Raw genomic sequence first — 19,454 nt, 5'->3', positions numbered from 1 at the left:
CAAAATGTGACTGCAAGCTGGCCAGTAGTTTTCAAAATATCCTGCACTCGACGGACCTGCTGACTGACTGACTGCCAACGTTAGCATGAGTCTTCGTAGCGTGAGTGTTTCACTTCTGGGCTCATAGAGGAACCATGGACTCCATTTGTCCCCTGAAAGCTGCAGGGCACTTTAAAATACGGGAAACGGAACGATGAAAGAACAAGCTGCTGGAACACACAATAGAAATGCTGCTCAGATGAAAATTCGCCCTGAAGCTCTGCACAAAGACTTGCATAGAGAAGAAGAGATCAACACCTGTATATACAGTATTAGATGAGTCTATTCTTCATCTGTTTCCAAAAACATGCAGGCCCAGATCGTACAAATCCAACGATAGCAGCACGTCTAGCCGCCTACAAAGAGTCTCATTCTAAATTAGACCCGAGCTCGGCGTTTCATTTTAGACTCAAATGTGATCTGCCCTAAATAAGCTTTTATAAGCAGGGTGGAGCAACTTTGAGGCTCTTGCAGTTCTTGTTCCGGGCTGTGGAGCTGTATAGGATGACCTCATGGGAGTCGCTGACCAGCCACACATGTTTGACCAGCAGGGCGTACACACTTCCTGCAAAATAGAGAGCTGCTTATGATTGAACTGTGTGAGAACAAAATCATACTGGGCTCCTAACAGCTTCTGACTGGCTGAAGGGAAGTGTTGCAATCAGGATATTGCTCTTTAATGAAAGGTGTAGTGAGGTCAGGGTCACCCAGCACGCCAAGAGGAAGGGAAACAGTCAGCCCCGGTGTCCTCCCTCCTTTTATTCCGTCCAGCCCTCTCTCGCTCTCTTGCTCGGGTTAGAAGCCAACAGATTCCTCGTGATTATGACGATCAGGTGCTCGGAGTGTGTCAGAGCTGAAGTATGTCAAGCATGACGCAAGATGCAGAAAGCAGAGAGAACATCGATGTCATTTGGAAGGTGGAACACTTAATGGAAGAGCTCTCATGTGACTGAGAATACAGAAGTTCAACACAAAGGAGTTTGTGTGTCATTGTGTTTGTAGGTGACATAAATATATGGACGGTGGCACACACACACACACACAGACACACACACATACACACACACACACACTCCTTTTCCTGAAGTGGTTATGTAATCACCATGGTGCCACTGTGACTGTCACATGAGGCTAACTTATGTCAGAGGGAGCGATTGTGTGTTTTCCCTACAGAAGGACGATCGCTCCCTCCAAGGCCGCAGAGCTCAGCTTCCCCCTCAGCTCTTGACTCAGGACTCAGCCGGGCCACACTGTGATCAAAGACCGGCCGAGTCTGAGCCCTAATTGAAAACACATTCCGGCAGAATTCCCCCTCCAGGGCCAATATGCTGAGCACGGGCAAACGCCTCGCATTCCAAAAGCATGAACCCGACATGAAATGAGACAAAACACAAGCGGCACTTGACTTTCCTGTGCAGACAAACAGGGAGGAGCCGTTTTTTGCGCTGGAGTGGCGCATGATTCATTTTTTATCAGCGTTCTAACAGCAGCAGCAGCCACGTCATGGAAACCATTCAACCTACTTCATCTACCCTCTGATTAAGATTAAGCATCACTCTACACACAATGGACCACATTGTTTGATCTACACCTGTAAGCCCTGGAGGTGAATGCAGTGACACACACCCTCCTCTAACACACACAAACAATCCTTTATACTGTATGTAAATGAAAGCATCTCCACTTTCACATGTTGACGGTTGGATTCTGACTCTGAGTTGTGCAGCTCTGGATTCTCTGGATTTCACCTGACTTTGAATTTTCCGTTTCCTCTCCCTGGCGGGGAAATGAGGAGCAGCTCGCTGCCACAGCTGTTTCAATATGTCAGACGCTTTGTCTCTCAGGCACACCTTTGCTTTGGAAAATGACACCAATCCTGTGTTTGGGTTTCCTTTCAGTGCAATAATATTGCATGAACAAGTAGAAGGGCTCCTGGTGTTATGGTAATATATATGAAATGACTTCACGGGAGTCTGAGCTGACGGATGGTTGTGATGCTGCGTTGGTCAATTCAGTGGAACACACACCTAATGCAGCAATGCAAAGGTGGAGATGTTGCTCTATATGAACTAGTTTGTATAGTTCCCCTTGGTTTGTGTTTTATGATTCCTCTGCATTCGTTCAGTCTTTCTGGTTGAATCTACTCTTCCTCATTGCTAACCTTGAAGATAAAGTTAGAGGAAAGTGTTAAATCTTGGAGAGAAAATACAAGTGGAAAAGAAATGATCCTCAGCTGTGATAGATGTGAAATGTGGCTGTTCACCTTGTGCCGGAGCAACAGATGATAATAGCCTCTGGGGAAGGATGGAGGGAGGTTCAGCCAGAGGCTCTTAGAGACTCTTCCATGTTTGTTTCATCACCACAACAATGATGGTACAGAAGGTTTCTTGGTAAAACACTTTGCGGATCCAAAAGGAAGCGAGCCAACTATTTTAGCAACAGTAACGACATCTCAACCACTTGTGAAGTAACAGCTGTGTTTTTAGAGGTGAGCTTCCTCTTGAGCAATGAAACGAGAGCTAATTCTTGATGTTTGTGTCTTTGGAATGCGGCCAGTTGTTGACAATGTTCTATCTCAAGAACTTCCCAGTGCACCAGGAGTGGCTGCCTGAAGCAAAACACTTCTACTAACATTCAGATTTAATTCAGAGTATTATGTGTGTGTGATCAGTTTCAAACTTCTTCTTCTTGAGTCGTTCAAGCGTTCTCAGCCATTTGCTGCTGACATTCAAAGGGGATGTACTGTGTGTGTGTGTGTGTGTGTGTATTTTCCCTCGATTAATTGTATAACATGGCAGGTCGCAAAACTTGAGGTTGATCCCGACAGAAATGCATCAGTAAGACAAACACACAGGTGCTGATGTGGCCTGACAGCTCCAGCTTTGATCGGTTCTTCACTTCCTGTGAGGCTGGTTTAAGAGACAGCACCTAATATGGCCCGTTTTTGCTCAGCCTGTACAGTGATGCCTCCACAAGGGAGAATGGATGTGGATACATGTGTTTTTTTTTGCTCATTTAAGCATAGCAGAGACCCTGAAATGAAATTCTGAATGGAATGTAGTCATTTATAACCGAGGCGTGGTGCTTAGAAGAGCAACCATGTAAGAACGGGAGCACCCATTTCCTCAAGTGCTGGCAGGAACAACAAGAGGCCTGAGGGACACATTCGCTGAAGGCTGCATGCAGCTTGTAGCACTGAAATACAAAAGGAGGAAAAACACTGATTGCTAAATGTCACAAAAATGAAATCAGATGATTTTGTCCTTTCCGAGACTCTTTGACTCCCAAATGAAAGAACGTGAGTGCAACAGAAAAAATGCATCCCTCAGGAGGTTCATCCATTAGCCATGCGTAGCAGAAGGTCACACTGGATGTTGGACGTATAACGTTGGAAGGTTTTTACAACGCTGGGTGGTCGCTGGCTGGTGGTTGAATACTGCTGTTATCCATTTCCCTCTGCTGCCCTGCACACCAGCACATCTGTCAGACTGCACTCCCGTCCAATCTAAACACACTCGTCCTTTGTCACACGAGGCTAAAACAGTGCGACGCATTGACAGAGAACCAAGGGGCCACATTAGACAAAAAGCATAGAAATGCATAGGGAGAATGTTTTCAGAACATCTGGGCGGAAGGGGGGCGGGGGGGGGGATTCCTCCAAGGAAAACTATGATTCCAAAGCAGAAGATCAAAATCACGGGGGTTTCTTGGTGGTGATGACAACTCGTGAAAATCTCCTCCTACTGTGTTCAGCTCTTCCCTGCTCCCTCTCGTCCCCTCAGCAGCCAGATGTCCCAGCTGGCCGTCCCGCCTCTGCACCGTCAGCAGGTCTGTGAGCCGAGCATGAGCTTGGCATGAAACACTGATGCGGCACAGCGGCACTCCAGGGAGGAACACAGGAAATCTGCAGAGCTTCACAGTTTGATCCCTTTGCCCTTCCAGGTACGATGACGCATTAAACGAGCTGAGTCATTAACAATAAACTCTGTATGAGTGTGTGACGGGCTTTTAAACCACAAATTGACCAGCTAATAATTCTAGAGTACGTCATGATCATGGTTGAACCCCAACAATAGTTTAAGGACTTCAGTTATGCAAATATAGATTTTTGAGGCCTAATTCTACACCAATCTATACCTGAAAATCAAGTGAACACAAACAATGACATTTTAAAAAGCTGATGACAAACAGGGAAATCAACAGTTTACTGTGACAGAGGAGTTTATTGGGGTTTCTTTGCCTCTACATGAATCACTTCCTGTTGCAAACAGCAACATGAATGTTAAAAACAGCAGTATATTACTGTCTACAGGTGTGCTATTTCAATGACTGCAGTATTAAAACAGGCCAGGTGCCCGCTACCCTCCTACCTTCTGACGTAATCCCCCCAAACAAAGCCTGGACAGCGGCGTTCTGACGACAAACATTTTGCGTGTCGAGCATAACAAGTGTCCATATTCCTTTTGTCCATTTTAAAAGCTTTAGACCAGAACCGGCACCGGCTGTACCATAAGTCTCCCAAAAAGTGTCCACAAAAGACGCTGCTCACATTCTCAGTGTTCTTTGTTTTTTTCTCAGACCGTAAAATGTGTGGGTATGTTAAAAAACAAATGGATTATATTTCTACATATACGGTAACAGAAAGGATTTCTTTAGTCATTAGTAAACAAAAGGACCAGATACAGATCAGCGTAAGAAGGCACAGTGAGACAGTGGTGACGGCTGTGGAGACGCTGTGTCCTGCTACCTGGATGTTTCAGAGGGCAGTGTGTTAGCCAATAGGGCGGCGCTCTGGCTGTCCGTTAAAAACGTCGCAATAAGGTTAAAAGCACAGCGCGCCGTGTGAACTCTCGCCCTGGAAGAGGAGGAGGAGACAGCAGTGGGCAAAAAGCTTATACGCATCTCATCAGCCATGAACCAAACGGTGCACCTTTACTATCGCTGATCCTTATGAAAGCCCGAAGGCAGAAAACCTTTGTCCCTGTGCAGAATGTACTAAAACGTTGGCTTAGGTTGAATTTTTTTAAGTCCAGCCCTCTGAATATCTAGCCAACACCCACAGAACCCTGAATTTGGTCAATATTTCAATATCGCTGGAGCGTGATCTCCTTGAACGTCCTTCTCTGCAGAGTGGGCAGCATCTGGCTGTAGGCGTCGGTTGGCCGCGATCTGCCAAAACTTCCCTGGCTGGCCGAGGGAGGCGCGCGGCCAATGGAATCACCTCGGGGGTCCGAGCCGACGGACCGGGGGAGAGGGGGGCGACCGGCGATGCGGCGTCCATTAGGCGTTGTCGTACTTGTGCAGGGCTTCCTCCAGCTTGCCTGTGACTTTTTGAAAGAATGCGATCTGCTGCTGCAGGTAGTGCTGCATCTGCGCCCGGAAGTCGCGCACGCGGATCTGGTGAAAGTGCTGGATCTCAGCCAGCGTGGCGCAGGAGATGATGTTGCAGCGCTCGTCGATGCCCTCCGCCTGCGCCATGTCCATCTTCCCCTCCTCCACGTGCTTCTGACTCTCTTTCACCTTTGTCAGTGCTCCTGTTTGGGGAGAACAGAGAGGAAATTAGAAGATCTAGACACTTTGAAGTTTTGTTGATACTGACTTCCTTGATTACCCCTATCTTTGCTTTCACTTTTCAGAGTAACCAAAAGTAGTTTTCAGCAAATGGGCCTATGGAGTATTTGAGTTACTGTAGTGCCCTTGAGCAGATGTGTATAATCGTGGCCTCACAACGTCTTAACGGCCCACATGTCGACTCTTTCAGCAGCATTTTCTTTTGACTCTATAACGTCTCAACAGTAAAATCTTGGGACTGTAAAAATCCTTCTTGCCTGAGAACCAGAAGTAACCCCTGTGCCTATAGTTAGAACAGATGTCTAAAAATATCCACCTCGGCATTACATCACCTCCCACGCCTTCCAGAAACACCCATTTAAGGGGATTTTGCTGGCATTTGATTCCCGTCAGACGGGCTGGTTGGCACTGGACATTAACGGTTTTTAAAAGCCTCCTACGCTGTATATGACTTTGGAGCTCCCAGATCCTGCATACAGTTCTTGTTACTGCTGACGTGAGGCCAGTAGTGGAAACACATCTGCCAAGAAATTGTGCTTTGTCATTTCCACGTTGGTTAACGCACACACACACACACACACACACACACACACAAATTCTTTTAAATCACTGTTGGAAAAATGTATTTGTGGAAATAACAGGATGTGATCAAAGCTTGGGGATGATGGTTGTCGTTGTTTGTGTGGTTTAAAAAAAATCCCTTTCTGATTTCAGAGGTCTTCAGAGCAGCTCTGCAGGCCGACGGAGCAACATCAAGACGTCAGACGGCACTGCCACACCTCAACCAACGAGAACAAGAACATGGCAGTCTCACAACGGTTGTGAATGTGTTGCTGATTTCTACAAAGGAAGCTTTGTGCTTTGTGGTGAATTCTTGTGAGAAAGAGGATCCAGAGACAATGTTTACACCTGCAAATGTCACAGTTAGTGCATCAGCGGTCAGGGATGCTAATGTTGCTTTGTCTGATCTGTGTGCAATAAGCCAACAGACGTTCTGGATCCAGAAAAAGAGACACAAAACAGAACAGATACATGAAAGCAAAACTACCAAGAACAGATGTCTGATCAAACTACAGATATTTTACGGACGGAGCCATGAAACAAACATTGGGAGTCAAAAGTATCAAGCTGAGCTACATTTATCTGACACAGCATAAAGCGAATACAAAAGCCCAGCCCATCGGTTTGTGCAAAAGGAAGCAGGATGAAACCGACTCAACCATGTGTACGCAGCCCTGTGATGACCTACACCGCCACAACCCTCAACAGAAACTGTTGATAGGACAAAAACTGTTCTCCTTGTAGATTTAGGTGGACCCTCTTAGTCCAGATCAAGTCCTAAAAACGCAAATCAATGGGTACACACTGTCTTTATACATAATGATGTGTTGACATTGCAGTGTTTGAAGCTCTGTGGATGGTATGAGCAGCCATGGGGCAACACTATAACTCCACAGAGCGTCTGTTTGCTTTACGGCGTGAAGGTGAAACTTGCGTCCTTCAGGCATGCAGCAAAAACTTTGTCTTTGTCAAACTGTTGTGGTTGATTCTAGATGCAAGACCGCAGCCGCTCGCCGTACTGCAGAGTGTGTTCTGGTGTCTCTCACACACACACACACACAATGCCTCCGGGTTGCCTCTCTCTCTACCTGTCACAGCTCTCAAAGCGCCGGTGTATTCAGTACATTACGGCACATAGAGCTACATAAATATGCAAACATTGTCGACAAAAACATTTCAACCCCCTGACTATGACTATGACAGAAGCAAAGACGATAAAAAGGGAAGAGGGAGTCTGCGGTGGGGGTGGAAGAAAGAGTGACGGGAACCAGCACAGCTGTTCAAAGACTCACAGGCTGAGCCCAGAGGTGTTTACTGTACCTTTAAGTTCTCTGGCTTCCTGTGTTTTAAAAGCCCACTAATGGACAGGGGAGGAATAATTGTTACCATGGAGACTTCATGGAAGGAGGCAAAGAGATCAGTGGTGGAAGCCAGTGTCAGCAGACTGTACCGCATAGTGCAGAGCTGCTGTACATTAGAGCTGTAGGCCCACTTCAAAACCACAACAACCAAACCAAGATGCTGTGTAAAGCTGAAATCAGCAGCTCAAAGCCTGTTCACCATCCGTACATGATTGAAGTGTTTGAACTAAAGCTTCAGATAAAACATTATTGCTGCAAATAAACCTTTAACAGTGTCAGAAATCTGGCCTAACCTGGTTTAGTTACCGTCTTGCATTAGTCACTATAATATCACATGTTCATGTATTTGGCAGTGATGCAGCTTCCTGTTTCTGTTTGGAATTTTGATGATCTAAAGACTCTGACCTCTGACCTCAGGCCTGGCAACCTTTATACCGCACAAGTGCAGCCAGACCTCAGTCGCCCACCAGGGTCAGACTGCTAGGATTAATTTGATTGGCTGTTTGAAAATCAGGTGCTTTGATGGGCCAGTCTGAAACCATTGGATAGTGTATATACATTTTTCAAATCAGCTATCGAGAACTACATCCAGGTTGTCACGCCACAACAATAATACTAATAATGCTGATTACTGACCCACTCTCTCTCCCAGGTTCATCTGTTGTGATTCATAAGGTTTTGTGGCATATTGTGTCTTTTTCAAAGCCATAGAACAACAAGCATAACAGGAGTGACATCAGCACAAAGTGATGTTAGTTTGGTTCGAGTAACAGACCTGGGTGAATTTGTGGCCTTCAGGCCTGGGTTATGTGAATGTATGCTATTATACTAATATGCAAATGCTCCATCTGTTTAGACTCAGCATAAAGCTTCTACACACGCATTTCCTCACCTGCAGTCTGGTTCAGTATATCCAGTGAATGAAGGCGGAGGTCCATCACAGTATACAGCTTACTCTGCATTTTTACCTTAATCAGAGTATAGAGTGTATGTGTAAATAAGAAGCCGTCCCGTGACCCCAACACCTCTGATGAACGGCCCTGCAGACATCCTCCCTGGGTGAATAGAGGCTTCAGCTATTACGTAATGGCTGGTCGGTTACGCAACACTGTGCTGCCACGAGCCTGTGATCCCCCCAGCCCCCCCCACTCGCCACCTCGGTCATCAATTTGTCATAAGCGGTGCCCAGAAAGAGCATTTAAAGAGCTGGTAGCTGTATTTCATGCAGACCTGCTGAGTGACTCACAGCCTTTTAAATGGAGGTCTGCCTGTGTTTGGCTGCCATTGTGTCATGAACGCATGTGATGATAAAACTATGATGAGGTCAGGAGAAATACAGCTGACTTCCTGTTCATTTGCTGAATATAATGAAAGCCAGACAAACAGAACTCGGGACAAATACTGTCTGCCAAAATAGGCCCTCAGAGAGAACATACCTCCGCCAAGGACGAGTCACTGAGCCATATTCACTCCACTTCGGCAGCCAATTAAAGCAGTGGTGTAGGAAAATGTTACTTTTGTCCAGCGTCTACAAATAACACATTGTGATAATTGACAGAACATTTTGGGGAAAGATTCAAAAAGAAAATCTGAAAGATGAAAATGCAGTTAGGTGCCAGTGGGCGTGGCCTGTATGGATGGAAGAGGAGAGATTCACGATCCTGAATTGTTTGGTTTCCTGTTTTATTGTGTTTCTGTCCAATTCACTTCCTGTCCTTGCGTATATGCCCCTCACCTGTGTCTGATTAGTTTCCCTTTATTCATGTCCCCCTCGTCTCCTGACACGTGTCTTTGTCCACCAATCACTCGTCTCTTCTCCCCGACCTAGGACTCCTGATCCACATTCCTCTTATTTGTTGTAAGTGTAGTTATACTCTCACGTTGTTCCTCTTCTGTTGTAGCATAGCCAGTCTCAAGTTTGATCCTTTGATGTTTCTTCGCTTCTTGTTGTCTCTCTGGATTACCTGTTGTCTTCCTGCATTCCTCCTTTGTACCAAAACATCCACCATGTTTAATTAAAATCCATCCATAACCCAATTGAGGGGAACACACACACACGCACACACACACACGCACACGCACACACACACACACACACACACACACACACACACACACACACACACACACACACACACACAGACTGAGCTATGTTGTGTTTGTTCTGTATGTGGCCTTTAAGTGTTTAGACAGTCGATGGCAAATTACGAAAACATGATTGCGGATGTTTATCTTTGAAATCAGGCTCACCCATGTTTGCCTGCTCCTATAAACAGACCTAATCGGACTCTGTTGTCCCCCTGATTATGTTGGTGGCTAAAATAACCTCTGACCTACAGTCAATAGATGAGATCAATGCTATCACACCTTTAAACACAGCTCACCTTGAGTTTGGTGTGGTCCTACTTGCCTCCGCACTCGTCTTCAACTCTTTAAAGAGGTGAAGTAACACAAATGTGAGGACTTTGTTCAGTGAATGTAAACCGTCTAAACTGCATCTTCTCCCTCCTTCCTCCTCGTGAGCTGGACCATAATGTTTGTACGCAGCTTCAAAGTCACACCAAGACAAAAATAAACACTCAGTAACTTTTTGAAAGCTAAACCTGATATGATTTTACGGTGACCGCGCATTGTTCCGGCCCTGAGCTACGCTAATGGGTAATGGGGTCCTGGGAGAGGTGGCGGGTCGATGAAAGTGATGTTCTGTGTCCCTCAGAGGGAGGGCTCACGTTTCAGCGGTCACCTCGAGGACAAATAAGAACCCGTGTGGTGTCGGGGGTCCTGATGAGACCAATTATATGTTAGAAGTGGAATTCAGTTGCTGATGGGAAACGTGTCGCTTTGATGCATTTCTCTAACAGACGCCAAACGTGATACAAACTCAAGAGATGACCAGTAAGGTGAGAGGACCAAGTTTTCTAGCTCCATATAGTGAAATGTCTAGGTTAACTACGCCTGTAAACGTCTGGTTGGCATTTAAACCCCAAACCAATGCTGAGAGCGGGCAAATGACGGAGAGACGGCAATCAACAACCTCAACCACCGTGTTATCTGGCTCTAAAAACAACAGCACACTGGACTGGCCTGCTCCAGCACGACACTGACAAAGTACAGACGCGGCACACACAGCCTGGATACAGAAGCAGGCGGATAAAAGGAATCATGGCTGGATTCTCACACACACACACATGCACACACACACATGCACACACACGCACACAGACACACACACACACACACACACACACACACACACACACACACACACACACCGCTGTGGAGGCAGGAGCATTTCCTACTGGACTGCTCCAAATTTACACCTGTCAGGGGAAAGATTCATCCGGGCTTCACCAAAACAACTAAAGACACTCACACGGACATCGGCGACAGGCAATCCAACACTTCGTATATTGTTCGTATAAGTTCTACACACGTACTGAATATTTGTTCATATAACTATTTAATTGTAAAGTGTTTTCTAAATCCCTTTCTTTGTAATTTGTCTTGAGTTCACTGTACACAGAAGTGTATACGTTCATGCCAATAACGCCTTTCGCAAATATGAGTGTTAGTTTTGGGTCAGTCGGCACTAGGTAAATATTCAGTGCGAGTCGAGACCACTTCTGCAGAGGAAATGTGTACTTTGCTTTATGACAAGGATGTGGCCTCGCTAGTACTTCCTCCCGTCGGGTGTCTATGCTGGGAAAAGACAGCAACAAAAAAACCTCACTTCATAATGGAACAATCGCACTTGCAGACATTTCCTCAATCTGATGTTTTATTAGGACGCTTAACCTGCAGGGGTGCAGTGTGTAGCGCCTGAGGGAGGGAGGAAGGTAGAGAAGGAGAGGTGATGAGATGCAGCCAGACAACATGAAGAGACGCTGCTGTAGAAGTTCAGCTCATATTGCCTCCATACAATAAGCCGGCGAACTCTTACGCTGTCGAACTTACTGGTTCATTAATTTGCGCCTATTCTCCCAGGTGCCTCTCTCTCTCCCTCTCTCTCTCTCTCTCTCTCTAATTACAGGGATTGCATCGCTGTATTAGCGCTTGTCAAGTCTTCTGTGAATTCTACAAGACCTGAGGGGCTGAACAGAGAGCATAAGTAGACTTTAGAAAGGGAATGTCAAGTACCTATTGAAAAGGTAATTGCAATGAACACATCACAGTAACGTGCAGGCTAATCGAGTTGCGAGGAGCCTTTGAGTTGCACGAACAAAAAAACACTTAAGAGATATTTGCACTGTGAAGGCCACATTAGTTTTGAAGATAGTTCCACATTTTGTTACCATTACAACACGGGAGACGTTACAGTTGCAGCCAAAATGACTCAATACCTCATTTCACTCAGGATCAAGACAGAAACTGACAAATTAAAAGAGGCTTATTATTATCGCAGCTATCAGGCCGTCTATCCTGAGGTCAATGAATTGTTTTGCCCAAACATATACACAGAAGGAATTACGTAATGATGTATCCGCATGATGCTGGAAGGAATACAATGAAAGGAATTTGTGTGTAGGGGGGGGAATACAGACCCGGAGGAGCACATTGGAAGTTAAATAGCTTGACTGTAGTACAAACAAAGAGAGATCAAAGCTCATTTGCACAAACTCTCTGCCACACGCTCGCTCGCTCATCTCTTCTTCCTCCTCCGGCATTTTCATCACCTCTGTTTCCCTGAACTCTGTCATCTGTTCTCGAGCTTAATCAGCTGAAATGGGCTTCGGCATTTGAGCGCTTGCACTTAGTGTCAGTAAATTAACTTTTTCGGTTATCGGTACACTTCGGCTAATCTCACCAGACTGTGTGGGACGCTGCGTCACCTTTTATTTGCGCCACGTGTGGCCTACATGTAAGCCTACATGCAAGCCTTCATGCAAGCCTACGTGGCAAACAGCATTAAGGCTGAGTGGGAGGATCGCCTCCAATTGCAGTCCATCCCGTTTGCCCTAAATCATGTCTTGAGAATTGAAAGGGCCCAGTGTTTGAGAAGGGACCCCACTAGATGTTGACTTTCAGCTGTGGTCTATAGTTTAGCCAGTAATGGATTGAAGGCTGTTGCCCCTCCTTATTTTCTGACTGGTGGATGACGATATCAGTTTCCAGTCCTGATCTGAGCGATACTGTTTGACCTCCTATGCAAATCCAGTGAGGTAGGGCAGTGGGACTGATCATAATGCACGATATGAGGAGGATTAGTAGACATTATCCTCTAATCTAGCAAGTACGCACAGGCCATGTCCTGAATGCTGTGCCACTGTGTCGCCATGCTGGACAAGACTCTCAATTTCCACCTGCCAGTGAGTGTAAAGCTTTATTACAGACGAAATGTTAAAGCCAGACTTAATTAATTACAGCAAGATGGCTCACTTGGCACATTTTACTAATCAGGTTTGGAAAGATTAAACAGCATAAATGGTGATGGAGCAGATTTCATTTTCGGACTAATGTCTTTCCCTTCAGACGTAATCTAGTGTGTTACATCCTTATATACAATAAACAGCAGCCAGCACTTCCCTCCAAACAGAAAGTTCTACAATGTTGTGCCTCTTGCGTAACAGTGTTGCCTCTCATGGGAGTGACATTTTGCAACACAATGAGAACAATCATTGCTCTTCATGTGGGAGGGCGGCCTAAATAGGTCTAACATCCACGTTCTGTGCAGAGCCCGGAGAACATGTGGACACGTTATGGCCCAATCAGCAGCATGAAGCCCCAAGCTTGTCTGGGTCAGTGGTGTGATGATGGGCATGCCGAGGCGTACATTCTTCATTTAGCATGACGTAGACTAGCTAGGGAGGATGTAACACATCAGCTGAATGTCTGAATCAGCAGGGAGAAACTGGGGCAGAGCATGTGAGCTCATTTCCCCAATGCAAACAATCCCTATTTGTTTTGCAAAGTCACGTCAGCTAGAATCGAAACCTGACTGGGATCCAGTCCCGTCAGGTTTGACCGCTAAGACAAGCCTAGACAAAACAATCATGTCGTACAACCTGTGGGGGCACTTATTCCTGATCCTCTTTGTAGATGAAAGTGATGGTTGGCAAACTGGAGTTGTGAACCCATTTTCACTTTATGTGTTATTGGTGGTGAATTGTAAATGGAGTTGAACCCTGTGATTAGAACCCAAGTTGTGGGAAAAGGGTTGTCTCCCTGTGGTGGTCTGTGATTTGTCCTGATTGTGTTGATCCAGCTGGTGATAATTTGGTTTCCCAGCTCACATGGTATCGCTGCATAGATCTCTGAGACCTTTGTGTCTTCCACTGTGTATTGTGTGTCTATTAATGCCTTTTCTGTTCCACACATTAGCATTTTGTTTTGATTAAAGTCTCCATAAACACGTTTCTCATTACCTAGTTTGTTCTTATATGCAAAGAAATACACCTACAAATAAAGGTTTGCCAATATCCTGACATATTGAGAGATCAGAGAAAAAGCTGAGTATTGAATGGGTCAATTTATATAAATCGACAATCCTTTCAACCAGTGAGAAATGTGAGGCTGTGATTTACCTTTCTGGACGTGGATGATGTCTGGGTAGTTCGCCAGGTGGCCCTGATACAGAGCTAACAAATCCATGATCGGGTCAAGATCTTTACCAGGCTGCTCCGCAAAATACTCTCCTATTGATTCATACGCCTCCCCGGTGTAAGAGATGGCTTGGTTGAGTCCAGCAGAATATCCCTGCTGGTCCATGTCAAAGGCTTGGCTGAGGACCTTGAATGACATGCCCACCTTCTGATACTCCTTCTTGAAACCAGTAATCTGCTTGCGGGCAAACTCATTGATGGTCGCGTTGAGCTGCAAAGCGCTGTCGTCCATCCTTTTGGTGAAAGTCTTAAATCCATCAATTTTGCTCTCTACCTCCTGGAAGTCAAGCGGTGCTGCAGGGGGGCTGATGGTGAGGAAGAAATTGGCGCCAACCATCTCGTCCTTCTCGGCCTTCCTCTTGCCTTGCTTCCAGGCCTTCTCATCTGTGCTGTTGCAAGTGAGAAAGTGCTGGAAAACATCGCACCTGGCCAGGACAGGGTGGCTCGTCATGTGGTTCATCCACCATATGAGGCCTTTCCTCCTTTTGGAGATGAAGTCCTCCTCAAAGCGCCCCGTGGCCTGCTTCTCTGGGATGTGTGGCACTGAGATGACGGGGAATTTCTCCACCAGCCGAGCGTACAACCAGTCAAAGTGTTTATATCGCCTGTTCACTGGGTTTTGCGTTTGTGAAGGTGTCAGCTTGTAGGACATGTAGCTCTTCATGCCCTTGAACTTTGTCTGCTTGGTGGGGTCGTCAATTATACATGAGAAGGGATACGGGTTCTCCTGCCACTCTGGTCCATACTGACCCATCACCACACAGATCTTATCTCCATCCTTTACAAACCCTGATGATTCCCCAAGTACAAATGCTTCTCCTCCTGACTTCACGAAGGTTGAAAACCTGTTCAGGTTTCGGCTGACTGTGGCGGAGCTCTTGGCTTGCTGTGCATTACCCCCTCTTGACATCGAGGACGTTGATACTCTGTAAGTGGACGGCCCATTGCCTTCAAAATCCTGGTACCTTCCCGCCACGGTCCCCGGCTCATCTGCAACAGTGGAGCTGTCGTCCCAGTCATCGTCCCAGTCGTCATCGCTCCCTTGGCTTGTCTGATGATAGGACTGCTGCTGCTGAAGCTGCTGCTGTTGTTGTGGGGGAGCAGAGAAAGTGGTGAAACCAGGTGCTGATGGCTTAGAAAGGTTTTCTATTTTATTCTGAGCTTTATAGGAGGAGTCAAAGCTTCCAGATGATGGGACATTGGCGTATCGGGAATTAGGGTTTGAGTCCCCAGATGTGCTGCAGCTGTTGTTGTTGTACGTGGAGGCGGCGTCGCTCCTCAGGATCTCCACGTAGGACGCGGGGAACAGTCCCCTCTCCCCTTTGCTGTTCGTCCCCTCAAGCCAGCCCTCGATGTCCTGCTCGCTGTACAGGGTCACTATTTCGTTCTCCCTCATCGACACCTCCCCGGGGTTTTCAGAGTTGAAGTCGTACAGCGCCCTGGCTTTCAGCGCCATGATTCACAACCGCTGGAGGAGGACGAGGAGGAGGTCAGCGGGCTAACTTCGAGCTGCACTGGCCGGGGGCAGAGGGACGCGCAGCGGGGCAGCCGAGCCCAAAAGTACAGCAGGAACTCTGCGTACAAACTTACAAAGCCACGCCGCGGGTAGAAACGCGCTTATATTCAGTGCTCGGAGGTCTTAGTCCGCTTGGCTTAACCCGAGCAGACGCCGCGGTGCTTCTGCTCCAGAGGTTCCGGTGTGTGGAACTGAAGCGAGGCTATTTTCCGCCACAACACTCCGCGGCTCTCCGGCTCCCTCCTCTCCGCTCCGAACGCTTCTGTCCTCGCGCCGCACAGCAACCGCACGTCCCTAGGCTGAATAATCGAGGGTGGAGCTAGAAGATGCGGCAATCCTCCGACAGACAGCACCAATCAACCGCTTGTGTGTGTGTGTGTGTGTGTGTGTGTGTGTGTGTGTGTGTGTGTGTGTGTGTGTGTGTGTGTGTGTGTGTGTGTGTGTGTGTGTGTGTTGGCTGATCTGTCTTGTTTACTTGTTGAATGCAGCACTCTCCCTAATACACACAAGCCATATCCTTCACATCCTTCAGCCAGATTGATCATTTATCCCATACAGAAAAGATTGTGTTGTCTTTTGCAGAGGTCACAGTAGTTAAGTTTAAGGATATTTATGAGACCCTTAGTTAATGAACCTTAGGTAGTCCAGGAAACCCAGTAGTTATCTTGCTTTTCTTTACAGCGGTCAAACGTGAGCAGCCCATTTAGTCACTTATTTGAGAAAATTATTCATTATTTATTTCGCAAAGAAAGTACAACACAAACATTTTTGTCAACTGGTTTATGGCTGATAGTCATAAGGGATTAAGAAACAGAACATCACCCATGAACATGGAGAGTTAAACGTCTCATGGCCTAAATGGACTCTTACACACTCCCAGGCTACTCTCCTCTGGTTTAAACTTTGCTGCTGAGCAACTGAGACTTGACTCCCACAACCAAACGCATCCAAACATTTTGTATTTAGTTGACATCTCTTCACGTAAACTAACATTTTCCCTTGGGAGAGAGATTCGCGTTGATAAGGTCTTTGCAGTGCTTTGATCTAATTTGGTAGATACTGCCCCCTCCTGGGCATTATGTTGACTGATTCAAGAAAGAAGTCTTATTAAGAAGCCTAAACAATGGATAATTACAGCAGTGCTAATTTCTTGGTTTAATGTGTTTATCAATTGAGTAATTTGTATTAAATATGATTCATGCCCTGTTATATTACTATATGAGTTTGAAATAATGTGAAATACTTCGTTTCCCCAGTTCAAAGTGACATATTCTTGAAGGCCACCAGAAGTCGCTCTTCTCACATCCAGTGGGCTCAGATACAATATCCTGACGAGAGAGAGACGTCACCTCTGTCGTAAAAAAATCCGTTTAATTGAAAACTGTCCATCACGACAATTTTTATGATGAAAAACTGAAACACATTGATACTAGATCTATTCATTCACACCCACGCACTGAACGCACTAACATGGTTTTGGTATTTTAGATTTTGACTTCACATATACTAAAATAATCTACATACTTATGCACTTGTAACATATCCTGGGTTGTCTTTTCCATGCTCTCTATACTTGCCAAACCTGTGCAGAGAACATCCAGTTCACACAGTTCACACAGCTCACACAGCTCTCCCCCTGACTGTGTTCAAGGAAGATTTCCTACACAGCACAGCACATGAAATATTGAAGATGAGTGTGGCCTCAAGGGAACAGATATTACTTCAGCATGCAGTCTGCATCACATTAGGAGACATGTGATTTATACTCTTCCTCTAATCAGGAAGACATCTCATAATTGCTTTGTCTGGGCTCCCTCTACACTTCTCATTAGATTCCTGCTGATTCTAGCTAGATTCTATCTCTTCTTGGTTTAGTCTTGTCTGGTTCACATACTGGTCCTGTTCACCCAAAGGCGGTTTTCTGTGCTTTTGAAACAGCAATGTCAGATGGACTGTAGGTCCCAAATGAAAGCAATGTTGTATTTGACTGATTATTTTAATTGACATTTCTTTTCATTTCTTTCACAAATCTCTCTGTGGTATCTTGAGGCAACTTTAGACACCTAAACAGATGAAAGACTCACACCTCACTGAGCGTATGACTAAATGTAACCAACTCTAGGATAAGCAAACTCTTATTACCTCATATTTTCCATGATATTTTCTTTATCATCTACACTTATATGTCACATCTGGGGGTAAACACAGCACTGCTACACAGTAATCAGTTGGTACTAACTCTCTCATCCCCGTTCATACATTATGTATATTCTAATGTTTTATGCAATTATTTGAGCAGCATTCTGTCATATGGAAAGCTGGGACAACCAGCTAGTGCTTCATAATGTGTAAGCAAACCAGGACAATTGTTTTATTCTGGGTGTAATTGGAAAATTAAAATCATTGTGATTCATTACAGAGCCACCTAGTTTAGAAATGTGGAAATCTAGAGTGGACGACAGAACCATTATTGTAATGAGCAACATAGAGCAGTGACCAATAGCCAGATTTATTTCATTGCACTCTAGCTACAAAATATTGCGTATTTAGTGTTGATTTCTGATGGTGTGGGAGAAATGTATTATTTATAAAGTATATCATAAACGGATATTTAATACGTCGTTATTACGAGATATGGGGATCATCACCCAGATGAATACTGTCACGTCGCCAGTTCAACAGAAACATGTCTTCTTCCATCGAGAAACGTCAAACTGCTTAACGTGATCTGTCCCTGTGATCTCTTATGGTAACACTTAATGACAGCAAACGTACACATCGAGCTGGCGTGGACCACCTTTAAAATCGAAATTTAAAAAAAATGGCAGTAAAGTTGGAAAAGGCAGTAAAGTTGATGTCATGACAGACTTTGAGCTGCGTTCCCTTTACAGAATGAAAATAGGACCCATGTGTTTGGTCACGTGACCACGCTACGTGCTCCGAGCGAGCAGCGTGACGTAGAGTCGAAGGTTTCGCTAGTTTCCTCAACCAAACACTGAACTGATAAAAACCCGAAGTCAGCCGGTGGACGAGGGCTCTTTACTGGGCAAAAACACACACGAACCGAGCGGACCGGGCCGGTACCATCACACGCAGTCGGTGGTACACTGAAACGCGTGTTAGCAGCGAGGAAGACGGCGTAAATCTCCCTTTGTAACGCCACCAAAGGCTGGTTTTTATTTTGCAGTGGCTGTCGAAAGGCGGGGAATACAAAGCTACGTGCGGCCAAATCCATCCAAATTAGCTGTAAACTGAAACAAAACCGGAGTTATTGTAAAGCCGATTCGTGCTGCTGTGCCTGTGAGCGACGGTACATGGATTATCTGGTGAGTTAAACAAACCCAAGTGCTTGTTGTTGTTGTATGTCTTGGCTGTGGCGATATGCTTCGTCCTTTCCGTTTTTGGGTGCTTCGTTGAGACTTTGTTGTCATTCAGGTGTGTTAAATAGTTGTGTGAAGTGTCAAAAGAGGAGCTTCGTGTTATGCTAATGCTTTAGCTTCTACCTGAAGGTTTTGCCTGTCAGTGTTGCCTCGCTGGGTCAAACAGGTCGACCCACACTTCCAACTGTTTACACGTGAAACACCACGAGCATTGTTCAGCTATCTAATGTGCAAATGTTTCCCAAAACTCTTTGACACTGTGCCTAAAGCTGTTGTATGGGAATGAAGCAGTGTGTGTGTATGTGTGAGAGAGAGGGTGTGTGTGTGCAGAAATTCACGTTTTCCTTGCTTACAGTTGTGCATGAATGTTTAATACCTGTGGCCTGTAGACACGTTACAGTGCACAACTCCTCTTAGATATGTTATT

General features: G+C 45.7%; 2 protein-coding genes across 2 annotated transcripts in view; one reads left to right on the top strand and one right to left on the bottom strand.

Moving 5' to 3' along the window:
* Positions 1–4,242: 4,242 nt before the first annotated feature.
* snx18a (sorting nexin 18a) lies at positions 4,243–15,940 on the bottom strand. Its single transcript, XM_076150471.1, has 2 exons — positions 14,054–15,940; positions 4,243–5,573 (listed from the first exon to the last, which is right to left on the bottom strand). The coding sequence occupies exons 1-2, from the start codon at positions 15,585–15,587 to the stop codon at positions 5,320–5,322; spliced, it is 1,788 nt and encodes a 595-aa protein (XP_076006586.1). The 5' UTR covers positions 15,588–15,940; the 3' UTR covers positions 4,243–5,319.
* A 2,663-nt stretch (positions 15,941–18,603) lies between these two features.
* Positions 18,604–19,454, top strand: part of arl15a (ADP-ribosylation factor-like 15a) — an 83,137-nt gene continuing 82,286 nt past the window's right edge. The window contains exon 1 of the mRNA XM_076150484.1: positions 18,604–18,973. Within this exon, the coding sequence (XP_076006599.1) occupies positions 18,962–18,973 (12 nt within the window). The 5' untranslated portion in view covers positions 18,604–18,961. The remainder of the gene's footprint in view (positions 18,974–19,454) is intronic.

Source organism: Genypterus blacodes, unplaced genomic scaffold (genome assembly GCF_046128005.1).
Source record: "Genypterus blacodes isolate CSIRO-AG114 ecotype Tasmania unplaced genomic scaffold, CSIRO-AGI_Gbla_v1 ptg000007l_1, whole genome shotgun sequence".
Lineage (NCBI taxonomy): Eukaryota > Metazoa > Chordata > Actinopteri > Ophidiiformes > Ophidiidae > Genypterus > Genypterus blacodes.
The sequence above is the reverse complement of the archived record's forward strand: the minus strand, read 5'-3'. Positions and strand labels throughout refer to the sequence as shown.

Coding starts and splice junctions, on each gene's coding strand:
- snx18a (XM_076150471.1), bottom strand. CDS start 15,587: ATGGCGCTGAAAGCCAGGGCGCTGTACGACTTCAACTCTGAAAACCCC. Junction 5,574..14,053: donor CATCATCCACGTCCAGAAAG/GTAAATCACAGC, acceptor CTCCCCAAACAG/GAGCACTGACAAAGGTGAAA.